Source organism: Peromyscus maniculatus, chromosome 4 (assembly GCF_049852395.1).
Source record: "Peromyscus maniculatus bairdii isolate BWxNUB_F1_BW_parent chromosome 4, HU_Pman_BW_mat_3.1, whole genome shotgun sequence".
Classification (NCBI taxonomy): Eukaryota; Metazoa; Chordata; class Mammalia; order Rodentia; family Cricetidae; genus Peromyscus; species Peromyscus maniculatus.
In genome coordinates, this window is record NC_134855.1 from 11,453,959 (window position 1) to 11,471,362 (window position 17,404).

Sequence of the window (17,404 nt, forward strand, 5' to 3'; positions counted from 1 at the left end):
AAATGTTAATAGAAATTGTTATGAAGAAAAGGATAATTTTCTTTCTCTTTCTTCCTTCCTTCCTTTTTTTTTCTTTTTTCCAGACAGGGTTTCTCTGTATAGCCCTGGCGGTCCTAGAAATCACTCTGTAGACCAGGCTGGCCTCAAAGTCACAGAGATCCGTCTGCCTCTGCCTCCTGAGTGCTGGGATTAAAGGCATGCACCACCTCCACCCAGCAAGGATGACTTTCTTAGGCCTTTAGATGTCTGATAAAGGGAAGGTAGCAAAAGGGCCGAGTCAGCCAGTGTCCCATACTTTCCTCTCTCTGATGGTCCAAAGCATGTTACCTTACCCAGGAGTTCTCCCTTCTTTCTGCCCACCCATCTTGCTCCCTTTCCTTTTCTTCATCTACTTTTTTGGGGCAGGGTCTCATGTACCCTAGTCTGCTGGCCTTGACTCACTATGGAACCTCGATCTTCCTGCCTCTACTCAGTGCAGGGATTACAAGCAAATGTCACCATGTTGGCCTCTGCCATTTTTATTTACTTGTATGTGCTTGTGTATGTACATGGACGCATACATACAATATGGCTTGTGTAGAAGTCAGAGAACAACTGCAGGAGTCAGGTCTACCATGTGGGTCTTGGGGGTGCAACTCAGATTAGCTGCCTTGCCAGCCTTCTGCCATTACTTCTTACTAAAGCTTGGTTACTAACACAGTAGGTTTGCTTCCTGACCTAATACTTGGACTTGAGCAGACAAGGAAAGAATCATTTCACATAGGCTGTTAGAAAACTCCTTAACTACTGGGCCAAGAGCACAGTGATGGTGGTGAGTGCCCCAACTCTATCCATGACTCCTCTGTTCTTTCTCTATTCTAGAGAGTCTCTGATCCTCTTGTCTCTTCATCATTCAGAGCTGAGGACCAAATGATCCCTTAAACCTAGAGTCACAAGCAAACTGTTGAAGCCAGGAGTCAAAACAAGAGACTGTAACTGGCCACTGAGGAGAGTCTGGCAACCCCAATGCAACAGTGACTACATGGCCATGGCTCTGGAGTCAGGAGCAACATGGAAGCACAACCAGAGACAGGAAGTGTGAGCTGCTGAGCTCATCCTCCAGGGAAAGGGAAGGAGGAGCTCCAGGGGAGAGAAACAGATCATGAAAAGACAAATGATTTTGTTGTATGTTTCCTTTTTCCTTTTGGAAAATGTAACAGCAAATTAAAACATGAATGGCAACCTCTTCCCGGTGAAGACAATTCTCTCCCTTTCCCCAGCAGTTACTCGACAAGGCTATGAATGAAAATACCACATCTGACAATCACAAACCCGAGATGTGTCAACTCCTCCTGAGTTCTAAGCCCAGCCCCCATCCTCAGCAACACACAGTCCTGTGCAGGAGAGATGTCTCTACAGCAGGGAGAGGTAGCTGCAGGAGCAGAGGGTTGGCAAGATGGGAGGCAAGGCCAGGGTACCCTTCCCCCAGGAGCATTTTGTCCTGCCCCCAAACCTGTGAAGCACAGAGACATACGGTGGCTGAATTTGCCTCCTACACCTGAAAACCCAATGGTGGGAAGGTGCACTTGTGCTCTTCTCTGTCCCATTTGACTTATTGATTACCTGTGGGGGAGGAGAGTAGAGACAGATACCCAAATGGAAAACAAATGTAAGAACCTGGAGTAAAGTGAGGTGTGGTGGCTCACAGCTACAATTACAGCATGTGGGAGGTTAAGGCAAAAGGACAGACAAAAGCCCAACGCTAGATCGGGCCATGTGAAGAGTTCAAGGCCAGCCTGAGCTACAGGATAAGTCCTGTCTCAAAAAGGAAAACAAGACAAAACAACAAAAAGCAACTTTGGGAGTGGAATTTTAAAACACACACACAGAGAGAGAGAGAGAGAGAGAGAGAGAGAGAGAGAGAGAGAGAGAGAGAGAGAGAGAGAGAGAGAGAGAGAAATGTGATAAATGGCAGGGCAGTGTTGATGCACACCTTTAATCCCAGCACTCAGATGCAGGTGATCTCTGAGTTCCAGGCCAGCCTATTCTACAGAGTGAGTCCCAAGACAGCCAGAGAAACTCTGTCTTGAACCACCATCCCCCCAAAACCTAAAACAAACAAAAAGTGATAAAACAGCCACAAAGCCAGTCCAGCCATAAAAGGCAACTGTAGCCACCAAGTTTAAAAGACTTCCTCCTAACCTGCTTCTGAAGAACAAAGTAGATCTATCATGATTATTTCAGTCCTATGGACAAGGAGAAGACAGGAATAAATACATCCAGCAAAACGTCATCTGCTTGATCTAAGACACACATGTTCTGCTGAAGCCTTTACATTTTAATAAACCAGCAATGATTTTCTTAGCAACATACTTAAGCAGAAAGGAACTAGCACCATAAATAAGTGGAAAGGACAGGAAAACAAAGTCTGAGCACTCAGATGGAGGTGGCAACAACCCAGGGCACCTGTCTCTTGCCCAGTATGCTAGAGTGAACTGTGAGAAGAGCTCTGCAGCCCCCACACAAGGCAGGTGGCAATTTAGCAGCTACCCAGCACCCTACTGCCTAGCTTTGTGTTCTCAAGCACGAACCCCTCCACATACCCCCTCCTCTAATGCCTCCTTTTTAATGATTAATGTGCCCTTTAAATTTCAGAAATGTCCTGGGCTACTTCTTTCTATTGCATATAATGTGATTTTTCTTAAAAAAATAAAAATAAAAAAAATAAAAAATTAACCCCCCCCCCCTTGGAGACAGTGTGTTATATAAACCCAGGCTGGCCTTACACTAAGTGGTTGATGACCTTGAACTTCTGATCCCCCCCAAGTATATTGCAGGTCTATACCACTACTTGGTTATGAAGCTCAGGGACTGATTCGTGCTTATTAGTAGCAAGCACTCTACCAACTGAGCTCCAACTCCAGCTCTTACAATTTACTCTTTCTTATCAGAGTTCATTTTAGTTTACATTAAGTCAAAGCAATAGCCTGTATACAGATATCAACAGAACTGTGATGCCTGCTGCTCCCTAGTAATCCAGGGTCCAGTAGTTATCTAGAATGATTATGTCTAGCCATGAGACAGGTGGCAGCAAGGAGGGACCTTCATCCTTTGTGACTGTTTTTATATTACTCTGCAGTCACTCCCAAAGGGCTCAGCTCCTTTCCTTCTGGTCCTTCCCTCTATCATCTTTCTCAACACTCTTGTCAAAGCCTGGCCTCCCTGTGTCTCTTCTTTCTTTCTTTCTTTCTTTTTTTCTTTTTTTTTTAAGATTTATTTATTTATTATGTATACAGCATGTATGACTGCAGGTCAGAAGAGGGCACCAGATCTCATTACAGATGGTTGTGAGCTACCATGTGGTTGCTGGGAATTGAACTCAGGACCTCTGGAAGAGCAGTCAGTGCTCTTAACCTCTGAGCCATCTCTCCAGCCCCTGTGTCTCTTCTTTCATGTAAACAGCACAGAAGTGCTGACATTCAAGAGGACGGTAATTACTACATCTTTAAAATAATTTGACTCACTAACAATTCCAATTTGAGTTAGTCACTGTCCCTTTTCAATTTTAAGTTCATTTCTGAACCCTTCACAGAAATCAACTTGAATGTGCTTATTAAAGAAAAGTCAGGACAAGAGACAGCAGCACCTATGCTGTTAGCTCTGGTAATTGACACATAACACTTGTAACTGTGGTCCCTCATCTTCTGAGAACTGTGACAGAGTGGACAGGCCTACGGTGGGAGCACCGTGGGCAGGCAGTGGGAAGGGCTAAGTGAGTGGACCCTGCAGGTCTAGACTGGAAGGAGGGAGAGGAGCTAGGGAAAGATGGGCTGCTATGGCGCAGAGTGATTCTTTCCGGTGACTGGACTGCTCTGGGCCCTCAGCACAGGATGCTGAAGATGCTCTCTACATGTGCACAGACTGCAGACAGGAGAGCACTACGGTGCTTTGTGGCTCTGTCTGGTGAGAAGAAACAGGGAAAACCAAGACCAGCTCCATCAATGGGCTTCCAGTTCAATTCACCAAGACTCCCACAGAACCAGCCTAGCAAAAAGGCAGCCCAGATGCTGAGGACCACAAGGAGCACTAAGAAGCCCCAGACTGGAGGTCTCTGAATCCAGGCAGAGACATAACCAAAAGGAGAGATTAACTGCCTGAACAACATAGGACCTCTCCTAAGTGAGATCAAATATGTGCACCTCCATGGAACAAAACCACTCTTTCACTTGACAGACTATTAAGATGAGGAATAAGGCAAACAGAAGGAAAGCCTGAGCTACCTTAATTTTGGCCCATTTGAATGACCACCAGGAACAGGTGCCCACTTGTACACAACAGAGCTGGTGCACTGTCTCAGCCCACAAATGCCCATACTAACAATCTTGAAAGTTCTGAGAAATCTCACTAGATAGACAGAGTCCTGCCTGCTGGGAAATGTGGCAAGAGTTGGTAGGACAGCCATACACAGCTCTGCAAGTCTGCAGTCAGTCCCACCGGCATCCTTGGACCAGGTCCCCAGCAGTGTTTACAACTTTGTACAGGGGTAGAGAGTGTCCTTGGAGTTTCAGTTTTACATAAAATGTATGACTGGTCAAAGAGGAAAAGACAAGAATCACCACATGCCGCAGCCCACAGAGACACACAGACACGCACACAGCACAGCATCAGTTCTCACAGCACCTGAGCAGCCAGTGAGGCTTCTGGGCTTGGCATGAATCACACCACCACCTTGGGCAGACACATGGCTCTTCCAGGGCTTCCAAATAGACTTGTATCCATCACCCTGTCATGTTTGAGTAGAAGAAATTCTTAAAAGTAGATCTGTGTCAGACCCCTCATGCCTTTACAAGCTCACTGTTAGAACCTGTGACTTCAGGTGTCAGAGAACTTACAGAAAGCCAGACAAGTCCCTTAAGTGGCCCAGGCCAATCATTTCCGTGTGAGCTTCCCACAAGGACATGAGGCCAGTAACTGACACCACCACACACAAGAAGGGGGCTGCAGATACACAGTCAGTAGCCTTGTTCTGACTGACTGCTCTGAGGATCCCTTTCCTTCAAGAAGGGAGAAAACTGTGTGCTGAGCAAATCACATTTCTTTAAAGACAAATCAGCACTGAAGCTGTGAGATGCTAAGCACAGGGTAAAAAGAGCATGAAGAGGCCTCCGGGAGGTGGCTCTAAGGGCCTGCCTCCTACGAAGAGCTGAAAAATCTGGGGCACAGGCCACCCTGTAACTTACTGGCACTGCAGTGGGAACTGCCAGGTGAGGATGGTACTGAGGGTTTCAGTTTTTGCCACTGGCTATTTTGGAACTCATTTAGGGATCACAAGGGTTAATGGCTCTTCAGCAGCTTACAAGGCCTATCCACTCAAAAAGTGACAGAAAGTTAATTACATGAGATCAGCGAAACCCCGTTCAGGTTTCTGACTCACTTGATTTTGTGAGAAGCCAACGAGTTGACATATTCTGCCTCTGAAGGAGCCAAAATGAGCAAGCTGCTCCCATGACAGCCAATCCGGGCAGTTCTTCCAATCCGGTGAATGTATTCTGCAGGTGAAGATGGAGCACTGTACTAAAAAGGACAACACAAAGGAAGGTGTTCATAGATCAAGGGACTGCCACTAATTGGAAGAGCAATACCCCTCACCTGCCTCCAGGTACCCTGGCTACGGCTACTCTAACACAATCGGAAACCATCATTCAACCCTGAAGCCCCTGGCTTCACTGAACTAAGGCTCTGATGTAAAAATGTGAACAGTGGCCAAGTTTCAGATGAATAAGACACGTCTTATCCAATGTCTCCTTTTTAAATGTACTGCTCTACAGGTCTCTTCATTTTCCTATTTGCATCTTTTCACTGAAGTGACTGCAAGGTGAAATGTAAGCAGGTGGGGTAAATTTCTCCAGGATGACCACATGACCTTGGCCTACTTCCTTGGTAGACATAGCAGCTGGGAAGCGGCAATAGCGGACAAGAGGCGTAAGGATGAAGGGCACCAACCACTGTGCTGGCAGAGTCCATCTCTGCTGCTGGCCCCAGGGGCAGGCCAACCATCTTGCTGCAACTCCACTCCGTCCCAGTCAAGTGGGGAAGTAAACAGTCCAGATCAGACAGGGCAGGCTTCTGCTATGGGGAGCGCGTTCCTGACTCAAGGGAAGAGCAGTCCCCATTCAGGAGAACACCCTGGCAGGCATCCTGCTACCTCTGGCAATAACTCTGCTATCTTCAGAGCTAAATGATTGCTCTTCCTTCTTTTCTTTCTTTGCTGCTACACAAATGGAAGATCAGCAGACTAAGGTAACTACATGAAAGACCAGCCATTTTAAACTTGTCAACAGTCACAGTACAGGCTTCCCATAATAAATCAGAGTCTGCCCCCAGCACACTAAAATCACCCGTCTACCCTTCTCGCATTGGTTCTGTGGCCAGCATGAAAAGAGACAAAATGCTTCCATGATAACTTATGTCGAGCAGATCAGGTTTCACAGTCTAAGACAAGCCATAAAATGTGAATAAACCATGAGTCATGTAAACAGGGCACATGTCCCCTGGCCCCGACAGACAGGCTTAAAAATACCAATCTGCAGACTAATGAAAAGAAAAAAAAGCAACAAAACAAAATGAAACCCACTAGACCACAGCACTAACACCTGTACCCTCTGGCAAAATGTCTAAGGCAGGAGGTGTGTGTAAGATGCTGTCAGGACCTTAATTGCTCCCTGCAGGTCAATGTACATGGACACAGCTCTCAGGACAGCTGAGCCATCTCCTCGGGACACAACGAAGCCTCCCGAGGGCCTGAGTAACTCCTGTTATGTTCAGACTCTGGAAAGCTGGGTTTGTTCCATGAATTAGTCTGGAAGCAGGAGAGTCGCCACCCTCTCCTGAGAACGCCAGCCTGGCTGTTCTGCTGCAGTGCTGCAGAGGGGCTGGGCTAAGGAAAGATGTCAGAAATGTACAGATAGGGCTGGCTGCTGCCTGGTTACCAGGGCAACACCCAAGAGGGTAATAATGATCATTCAATGCATCTTCTCATGCTCCTATACTCACACCTCAATGACTAGAAGATTACCTGAACAATCCAGGTGACTTGTGGGAGATCTAAGCCTCGAGCTGCAACATCCTTAAAAAAAGAGAGAGAATATAGTTTATGGTCTAAAACTGAGTTTCTCTACCCACCCCACCCCTTTGTTTTTGGAGACAGATTTACTGCTCTATGGCCCTAGAACCTTGTAGCCCAGGCTGGCCTTGAAGTTAAGGTCTTACCAATGTGTTACCATGCCTTTTTGAATTTCTGAACTTAGGATACTTGAGATAATACAAATTCTGAAGATGTACACACACACACACACACACACACACACACACACAATAGCATGCTAACATGCAGAGGCACACATGCACGCACATACAATTTTGAATACAACTTCAGGTGGCTTAAGGGCCCATTGAAATCTAGCTATCATCAAAAATTCTGAATCAGGGGCCAGCAAGATAGCTCAGAGGGTAAAAGCCCCTGCCACCAAGCTTGACAACCTGAATTTGATCCTTAAAACCTACATGGTAGAGGAGAGGACCAATTCCCACATGTTGCCCTCTGACTTCCACACATGTACCAGGCCACTCAACCCACCTATGCTCAATAAATAAATATAAAAAAATTCCGACCTGGGGTGAGTTAGACAACTTACATAACCCATAACACAATGTACAGGTCAGCCCAAGACCTTAAATCACAGCTGTCAATGTACCATGTAAAAATTCTGAAATTCTATATGGCTTTGACGGCACATTCCTGTAATCCCAACACTTGGGAGATTGAAGGGAGGAGGATCAGGAATTGAAGGTCATCTTCAGCTACACAGTAAATGTGAGCCTGGGCTGTGGGAGACCATGTTTCAAATAAACAGTCATCCCTCAAATAAAGGAAAAAGCCATTTAGGATAAATGGATCCACAGATCATTATCTCAGCCCTACACTACTAGTAATGCCGAGGAACAAGAGTCACGCAGCCCACTGGCATGCTTCTGAAACACCTCTCAAGGCCCCATCTGTGAAAGGGGTGAGCTGCAGTGTTTACTGAGGACACTGCCTGTTGGGTTTAGAGCAGGAAGGATTAAGAAGTTTGCAGTCACTTCTGGGAGTTAAGATTAGGATACACTCCAAACCTGCCCATCACTTCAAAGACTTGACTGGACAGCTGAGAAGTCATAAAAGGGATGGAGATTTTTTTTCCCTTTCAACTGGTCACCACCCAAAGAGCCAAAGTTCTCAGCTCTCTCAATCCTTCTGCCATTCTGGCAGAGACTACATGGAACCGCCCAGTCTGCAGCAGTAATGTGCACTTAGCTTTCACATTCAAGTCCAGCAGCCACAGCAAGGGTCCACTAGCATTCAAGACACCAAGTGGAACTTAGCATCTTACCCATAATGCTTCAATTAATCTTTAATTAAAAATATTAATTTTATTTATTGGAGGAGAGGGTGTATGCCACTGCATATGTGGAGGTCAGAAGACAGCCTGTAGTATTGGTTCTCTCATACTACATGGTTTCTAGAACTAAAATCATGTTGTCAGGCTTGATGGCAAGTTCCTTTACCTGCTGAGCCACCTCACCAAATTGCCTTAACCAATCTTAAAAACAGCTATTACCTCCATTTGTCAGAGAAAAAAACAAACAAGGTTTGAAGCCTAGGATACAACTATGTGGGGGAGGTATAACCTTCAGATGTAGGCCTGCTTCACTTTTGCAAGGCCTTATTGCCTCATTGCCAATAGTACATTCTACCATGCAAGAGATGATAAATAACTCATGCGCTAAGGTGGGAATGCAGAACCGTACACTCTCTCACTGCAGAGAGCCCGATAATACTTACAAAACACATCTACACTTGTTACCCTGGAAAGCAGCCTCACTTCTACAGAGATCCTGGCAAAAGACAATACCAGGTAAGCAGAGACTATTCATTCAGCACTGTCTATGAAGAAACAGACTGAACAGAAGATTAAAGACAAGAAATTCTACTAATTTGAAGAGTTCCTAAGAGACCTTTGTATATGTGTAATATGCTTTTGTGTAAGAAACACAAGCATTCTTGTTTTTTAAAAAAAAAAAAAAAAAATCAAGGAGGAAAGTGTTCCACATTTAGAAAAATAGTTACCTTTAGGGGAAAGAGGAGACCTGGAGGAAGATGGGCCAAACACACAAAGTGGACACTCAAGTGTCTGCTGTGAAGGAAGGTGATCAGTTCTTATGCAGCAGGAATGAATCAGTGTAGCTTAACCATTAATTCTTGTCAAAGACTAAAGCCTAGAGCCAGATCTAATCAAGTGTCTAGAACCAATCATCAACTTGCAGGAATATGGGGGACAGGGAGCATGCTCACCCATTCCAAAAAGATGCACTTTCGAACCAGATCATGAAAAACAAAAGCCGAAGAGACGGCTCAGTGGGCAAACACAAGGATCAGAGTTCGAATGTCCAGAACCCACGCAAAACCAGCACAGCAGTGCACGCCTCGAAGCCCAGTGATTGCAGTGGGACTGGTTAATGCAGACAGGAAAATCTTTGGAAGCTCATGGGCAGGTCAGTCTGGCATACACAGTGGAAAACAACAAAGAGAATTGTCTCAAATAAGGTAGAACGCCGACTGAAGTTGTACTCTAATCCCCCCCACACACACACCCAGGCACAGTCATGCCCACACTCGAAAACATACAGGAAAAGAAATTAAAAAACACTGATCTGATTTCCATAGCCCAAAAAATAAATAAATAAATAAAATAAATTCAAGGGTGGGGGTGTCAGTGAGAAATAATAAAAACAAAAATCATTAACTAGATGGATGAATAACCTAAAGGAGGCTCAAAATGCCAATAGCTGCATGTGGTGGTTCACACCTTTAAATTCCATAATCCCCGTGTTCAGAGGCAAGAGTGTGACACTGAGCCAACCTCATGTACATAGCAGGTTCTAGGCCAGCCAGGGCCACATGGTGAGATCTTGTCTCACACAACAAAAAGTAACTTCTCTGGATGGAGAAATTTGAGGTGGTTCTTACTTTTCTCTTGGTATTTTCCTATGGTGTTTGCTTTGTTTTAAACAATAGGTGTTATCATTTACCCCAAAATCTTGATACAGAAATCTTTAATTTAAACCTACAGAAGAGTGAGTTGTTTGTCTATCTTTTCTCTAACCCATCAACTGCTAACACATCTGCTTCTTCCTTCCTTCCATCTGAGCACAGACACAGGAGACGCACACATACGCGCACACACACTGTAACTGGCTAAAGCTATCTGCAAATGTGATGACCACTCAGTCTTCACTATTTCAGCAAGGGCTCCTAAGTAGAGTGCTCTTCTACTAACCACCATGAACAACTCTGAAGGAGGCAGAGACACATCATTTTCTCATCAGCCAACAGTATCCAATGTCTCCACTCTGAGATGACTCCTATGGATGCTTTTATTTCCAGTCCAGAAGTGAGCAATGAACACAATCCTTGCTTAAGAGCTCTAGATTTCCTTAATCTGGAATGGTACCAGTGGTGGTCTGAATGAAAATAGCCCCCACAGACTCAGAGAGAGTGGCATTACTGGAGGTACAGCCTTGCTGGAGGAAGTGTCACTGGGGGTGGGAGTGGGCCTTGAAGTTCAGAAGCTCCAGCAGGGCCCAGGGGCTCTCTCTCTTCCTTCTGCCTACTGATCCACACATAGAACTCTCAGCTATTTCTCAAGCACCATGTCTGCCTGCACGCCTCCATGCTTCCTGCCATGAGGATAATGGACTAAACATCTGAACCTGTAAGCAAGCCCTAATTAAATATTTTTCTTTATAAGAGTTGCCATAATCATGGTGTCCCTTCACAGCAATAGTACATTGACTAAGACACAGTGCTCCTGCTTTCCATAGACTTTAGGGTTTTACATTTTTTTTTAATGTGTATGTGTCTGGGCCTGAATGTATGTTTATGTGTACCATGTGCATACAAGAGTAGTGGAGACCAGAAGAGGGTGCAGAATCTCTCCTGGAACTGGAGCTACAACTATTGATGTGGGTGCTAGGAACCAAACCTAGGTCCTCTGTAAGAGCAGCCAGTGCTCCTAACTGTTGAACCATCTCTCCAGCTCTTTGTTTATTTTATTGATGCTGTCCAAAGAAACATTCCACACTCCAGGTATACCTACTTGCTTCTACATGGTAGGGTTCAGGCAGGCATTCTGGCAGAATGGTACCTTTGGGGCAATGTGGACTACTCACGGCTCCATGACATAGGGAAAGGCCTGCTGGCTGACATGGGAAATGCTGTGTTTAATCAGTGAGGTAACTGGTGTCCACCAGCTCTCTCCACTGAGAAGGGACAAAAGTCATGAGAGTATCCTTCCTTGTAACATTTCACCCAAGGTTCTTGATTCTATGGATACTTCTTGTCTGTATTAACTGTTACTTTGATGATGTAAAGGATGACTTTCTAAGCCCACCACGCTCTCCTTAATTTCAGGGCTGAGAATGTCTGCATTAAAAACAGCTTTCCCTTCCACTCTTTAAAAGTAAGGACTTTGCCAAGTGTGTTGCCATAATAGGTCTTTAATCCCAGCACTCAAGAGGCAGAGGGAAGCAGATCTCTGTGAGTTTGAGGCCAGCCTGGTCTAAACAGAAAGTTCCAGGTCACCCAGGGCTACACAATGAAACATTGTTTCAAAAAAGAAGCAGATCAAAACAACCAAAATAAGAATTTGGACAAACTACTTTTTAAACAAGTCTATGCTAAGTTTCCGTAAGAAGCAAGGGTAGCCTAACAAGATGTCTGAGCAGGACCCAGCTGCACTCTTAAGTGTGGATGTGGAAGTTAATACTGTCAGCTCAGCATCCTCTGAGAGCCTGAAGCTAGTGCTGCGGAACTCACAATCTAGAATATGTGTCAGAATGCAATCTAGAATGTTCTTTAAGCACGAGGGAGCAGAAGAAGCTCTTAGCACTAACCATTGCCAACACTGAGGAAACGGATGGTTCTTCAGTTTGCTAAACTCTTGGTGAGACATGATTAGCACTCAGCACTCTGCTGCAAGACAGGATTGGGGCTACCTGAGCTTTTCAGACAGGCTTTGTGAAAAGCTTAATGTTCTACTAGAATAGACACAGAAAACAACAGCAGCATCTAGATGAAATCGGGCCTGGAGAAGCCATGGCTAGCTGTCACAAGCTCCACCCCACACAGCAAGCTTAGTAAATTCACCCAGGAAAGAGATTAAATTCTACAATAGGGCTGAAGATGCAGCTTAGTGGTGTGGCACTTGCCGGATGCCTGAGGCCTTGGGTGAGCTCTCCAGCTGAAACAATGAGAGCTGAAGGGCACAAGCAGCCTTGCTGCTCCACCCAGTCCCCCACCCCACCCCAGTTTCCCTCTCTGACAGTCCTGCTAGGGAGCCCTGGCTGATGTGAGTTCCATTCCTCCCATCTCAGCCTCTCAAGCTAGGATGCAGGCATGTGCCCCCGTGTTAGAGTCTGCCATTTCCTCATCGTGTAGAGCTTGCTAACAGCCAAGCACTCTCACCAGGTTTAATCCAGACACTTTCTGCATCCCCCTCCCGAGCACCGAGGCTAAGGGAAGGAGTCAGACCTGGTCCACAGCAGGGAGGACCGGAGCCAGCCGGTCAGCCCGCTGCACCAAGCCACCTACCTGTACTGAGGCTGAGAACTGCCTTGGTAATGAAGGACAAATGAGACAGTATATACAGGAACCATCCTAACAAGTGCAACCCAAGTGTGCTGCTTCATAATGAAGAAAACAGTGGCAACTCTAACACTTCTCCACTCTCCCTCACCACATCCTACTCCGCCCTGAGCAAGCACAAGACAGGCCAACAATGGCCCCGTCTTCTAGGAAGGTGTTAGCTACTCACACCAGATCAACAGGAAATTGACTTGCTGGAAAGGTTTCAGTTCTGTCCTCTCAGCTCTCAAAGCTTAAGCCTGATCACAGCCTCATTTTATTCTTTTAACCTAATTAGGGCAAAAGAATCACTAAAGTCAGCTCTGAAAGACATTCACCAATGAAGCCTTGAAGGCCCTGGGCTTGACAACTGGCGGCCTCCATGAGACCCAGGAGTACAGATGGAAGGCAGCTTGCTCAGGTGCCAGCCTGTCAGTTGGATTAAAATGACTCATTTATTTACCCAGAACCTCACAAAGTGCTTTTACTAACAGGGAGAGGGGGCCTGCCATCTCTCTGAGAAGGGACGCACAAACTCGCCTCTGACGCCTTCCTGGCCTGCCAAAAGTCATTATTGCCATGTGTGGAAAGCCATCAGCAGGGTACAGGCCCCCGTTGTCCGGGTGACAGATTGGGCTGCGTAATAAGAGGAGGAAGGGGAGAGTGCAGAAGCTGTCAGAGGTGAGAGATCTTGGCTGGAGCCGCCAAAAAACTGGCAACATGAGTTAGCGTGACTGAGTAAACAGCAAACAATCTCCAAACGATCCTTCCATTAGCAGTGTAGAAACAGTGTTAAGGAGAAACTTCCTCTGAAAAGCACAACCAGAGAAGTGTAAGAGCCACCTTCATGCGGGGCACTGAACCCAGTCTGGGGACATGAACAGTCCTTGCTCCTTTGTCTCCTGGCCGCTGGCACAGCAGATTTCCCAGGAGGAGAGAACTGAGGAGCTGCAGACAACAGTGTTTCAGCTGGAGAAAACAACAAAAGCACGGAGCCGGGGAGGGGCAGCACCGGTGGCCCACATGTAGCTCTTCAACAGGAAACCGACCTGGTGGACACCCAGGTCCACCCATCCTAGGTGTGCACCAGAGGCCTCTCCTTTCTGAGCACGGTGCTGCATTTCATTCAGCCAGGGACAACCAAGGAGAGCAAACACACCAGGAGAAGTCCTGGTGCTGACCTTACAACCAGAGAGGACTCTGGCATTTCATTTTGTGGTGCCCAGTGGCATTTTCCTGCATGGAACTAAAGATTCCTGCCTTGGCTCTGGACAAGTGGTAACAAAGAACCAGCAGAAAAAAACTCTGTAGGTAAACCAAAGTCCTGAGCCTAATACCTTTGATTTCTCAATCCTATTTAGAAAAACAGGCCTTTAAGTTTCAGTATCCTTTCTCATCCTTACTTCTTGCCTCACTTATGTTTTCCTTGAGACAGGGTATTTTGAGGCTGAGGTTTGGATTTACCTGCTTCCATTTCTCTAATGCTGGGATTGCAGGGAGGTGTGCACCACCACACCCAGTCCATCCCTCTTCAGTTAAGACTTCTCTTGCACACAGAATGTCCCAACTCTCCTTTAGTTCTGCCTACCCACGCCCTCACCACAGTCCTACACTACCACACAGCCAGTTTACAACAGCCATGTATGTATCAGGTCCTGGGAAAGCGGCATGTAACTACAAAGGTCCCAGCTCATAAGATGAGTATAATTACGGTGAACACACACCCTACAGACCTGTAACTAGTATTAGCAGGAAGAAAAAATGGAGCAGTAAGAACACAGTGTAGTTATACTAAATCTTCCATATTTTCATAAAGACATCCATCCAGTCTTCTCTGGCCTTATTAAAAGGATTTTAGGGTGATCTGTTTGTCTTTGTAAGTCTCTATAGCAAGTTGTCAACGGCTGATTCAAGGGGCTGGAGATATTGCTTAGCAGTTAAGAACACTGACTGCTCTTCCAGAGGACATGGGTTCAATTCCCAACACCCATAAGGCAGCTCACAACTGTCTGTAACTCTAGTTCCAGGCCTTTTGACACTGTTACACAGACTTACATGCAGGCAAAACACCAATTAACATAAAATAAAAACAAATTATTTAAAAAAGTAAAAGGCTTGGTATAAAGGAGAAAATCCCACACAACAATTAACATGATTCCTTTTATCAAGAGAAACCAGTTCTCCATCTGCCTTGTCCTGACATGGCCCTCATTCCTCATTAATACCATGGAGGCTCCAGGAGTATTCAGACAGCCTGGCAATCAACAGGCTACTTCTAAGGAGGCAGAGTGACATGATCTCCCCAGCCCAAGCATCCTCTATCCCAGTGTGGCTCACAGACACAATGTTAAAAGAAAGCAAACAAATACAACAGCAACAGCAGGAACACAGAGGGCACACACCTATCATCATGTAATCTGAGCCACATCATGGCGTAGAGGTAAGCCCCACTTAGTTCTCTGCAGAGCTGAGAAAAGTTGAGACCACAGTATGCATCCTGGAGTCAACCCAGACATGCCAACCACTATGACTAAGAGGTCCAAGTAAATTAGATGTGGACAAGAGTTTGCTTCATTCATCGTGGGCAGGAGCTGAAGGCCCTGTGACAATGGCTAGCTGACATCAACTGCCTGCAGATAGCAGCCATATAGAACAGCAAGATTTACCTTCAGAAAGTATGACCTTTTATTCCATGTAGAGCCTCTAAAACACTCAACTTCAGGTACCTGGACTTTTTCTTGTAAAGACAGTTCCCCAGTATCTAGAAAACATTTTTTACACGTGGGAGGTCTCAACATTTCCCATGATAAATCCAGGATTTTAAGGCTCTTAACTCTTATTCCATCACCAAGTTCCTATTTTGTATTTCAACAGAGACAATACTTAAGTTCACCTTTCAGAACTTATTTTGAAATAAGCGAGTACATTAAACTGGACCTGTCTGTCTGAAAACAGGCAAGCCCCACCAATGAGTCTCTGAGGGTCTCTACCCATCCAGTCCTTGCATAAATACCACATGACCACTATGCTGCTGCTGTGCTGTCACTGGGATAGACCTGAGAACAAACAGCCTGTCTCCACGGAGCTTAGGATCCTGCACAATGACACCTGTAATAGGTGTGAACATCAGAGGGCCTAATGCGAAGGAACTAGAGCTGTAAGTGGGAGCCAGCTAGTCTGCTCCAGGCAGAAAGAAGAGCACAAAGCCTCAGGTCAGAGGTCAGAATGACACAGTCAGAGTACTGAAAGATGGGTCTGGACAGCGAACAAGGAAGTGTGTTGAGAGCTCCAGAACATTCCTGCTGGCAAGAATGAAGGTGAGGTATGTGCTGGAGGCCACAAGACAGGACTGCAGACTGAGGCAAATGAACTGGCCTGAAGCTCCTAGGACAATGATAGTCTCAGACAAGAGCAGAGAGACCCTGTCAGGCGCCTTGACTCTCTTTTAAGAAGGTGAGCAAGCACAGGCACCTCGTTGTGCAAAGATTTTCTCAACTCCAACTACTCCCAATAGCTGTAATTTACAAGTTTTTGGTTGATAAATTCACACCTTTTCAGACTAACAGCTGCCACTATTAGTGAGCAAATCGCCAAGTCTTTTCAACAGTGGCAGCCAGTACCATGTGGCACAACCAGGTGGCAATCCAGAGGTACAAAGAAACCAGCTCCACCACGAAGCCCAGGTGTGCCAGCTGTCCAGGGGGTTGAACACAAGACAAACTGTCAAGGGATCTAAAGTCACAGCCACCTTTCGGTATGGAAGTGTACACCTTTACTCCCAGGACTCAGGGTAAAGGCAGAGGCAGGAGGATCTCTGTGATACCAGCCAGGACTACATAGTAAGACCCTGTCTGAAACAACAAGAAAGCACTCACAGCCACTGTTGTCACAGGAAGTGACCCTGACAGAGAGAGGAGTGACACTCACCGTGCAGAGCAGGACTCCCGTTCCAGAATGTGAGAACTCGTGAAACACGGAGGTTCTTTCCTGAAGGAACAGGAAAAGCCAGATAAACTCTTGAGAGAAATGCTAATGTTAAATTCATATAACTTTTCCAATTTCCTTTGTTCTAATTTTTCCCCTAGCACAGAGAAGTTCAGCAGCAAAGAAGAAGCAGTTTCTTTATATCTCATGAGATGTACTTGTATGACTGAATCTCTGAGACCAAGTAAAGCAGCAGAGCCTTGTGAGCACCTATTTCAATGAGCCAGTATCAATGGGGCACTGCCTTAAATGTCATTCATTCAAAAATACCAGCACCAGCAAAGAAGGCCCCCACTTAAAATATTCTTAGAGAAAAATTAGTGCAGAGCTTAAAACTTTCCCCAATCAAGTCCAGTTTTTATCTAGAAATTATGCAATCCCATGTGAATAAATGAGGCACACAAATCAAACATTTCGAGTGTACCACACAAATATTTATTGATTTATTTAGAGGCAGGGTCTCACTATGTAGCCCTGGCTGTCCTGGAACTTACTCTGTAGCCCATGTCTGCCTCTGCCTCAGGAGTCCTGGCACTAAAGGTGTATGCCACTACGCTTAGTTGAAAAAATTAATTTAAAAAATCTCTTGGGCCAGGCATGGTAGAGAATACATATAATCCCAGACAGAGGCAGGCGAAACACCACAAGCCTGAGGCTAGCCTGGTCAACATACCCGAGTTCCAATCAGCTTTGGAACTGAAAGTAAACCTAAAAAGTGTG

The 17,404-nt window shown here is 45.7% G+C and overlaps 1 protein-coding gene across 3 annotated transcripts in view; it reads right to left on the reverse strand.

Annotated features, from left to right (window-relative positions):
• Window positions 1-17,404, reverse strand: part of Ddx31 (DEAD-box helicase 31) — a 68,529-nt gene that overhangs the window by 25,363 nt on the left and 25,762 nt on the right. For 2 of the 3 annotated variants that reach the window (XM_006983368.4, XM_042275028.2), the window contains exons 14-16: window positions 16,628-16,687; window positions 7,055-7,105; window positions 5,414-5,553 (exon numbers count right to left, since the gene is read on the reverse strand). In XM_006983368.4, coding sequence (XP_006983430.2) covers window positions 5,414-5,553; window positions 7,055-7,105; window positions 16,628-16,687 — 251 coding nt within the window. Of the gene's footprint in view, window positions 1-3,247; window positions 4,763-5,413; window positions 5,554-7,054; window positions 7,106-16,627; window positions 16,688-17,404 lie in introns of those variants that run through there. The other variant, XM_042275029.2, reaches the window with a different exon arrangement.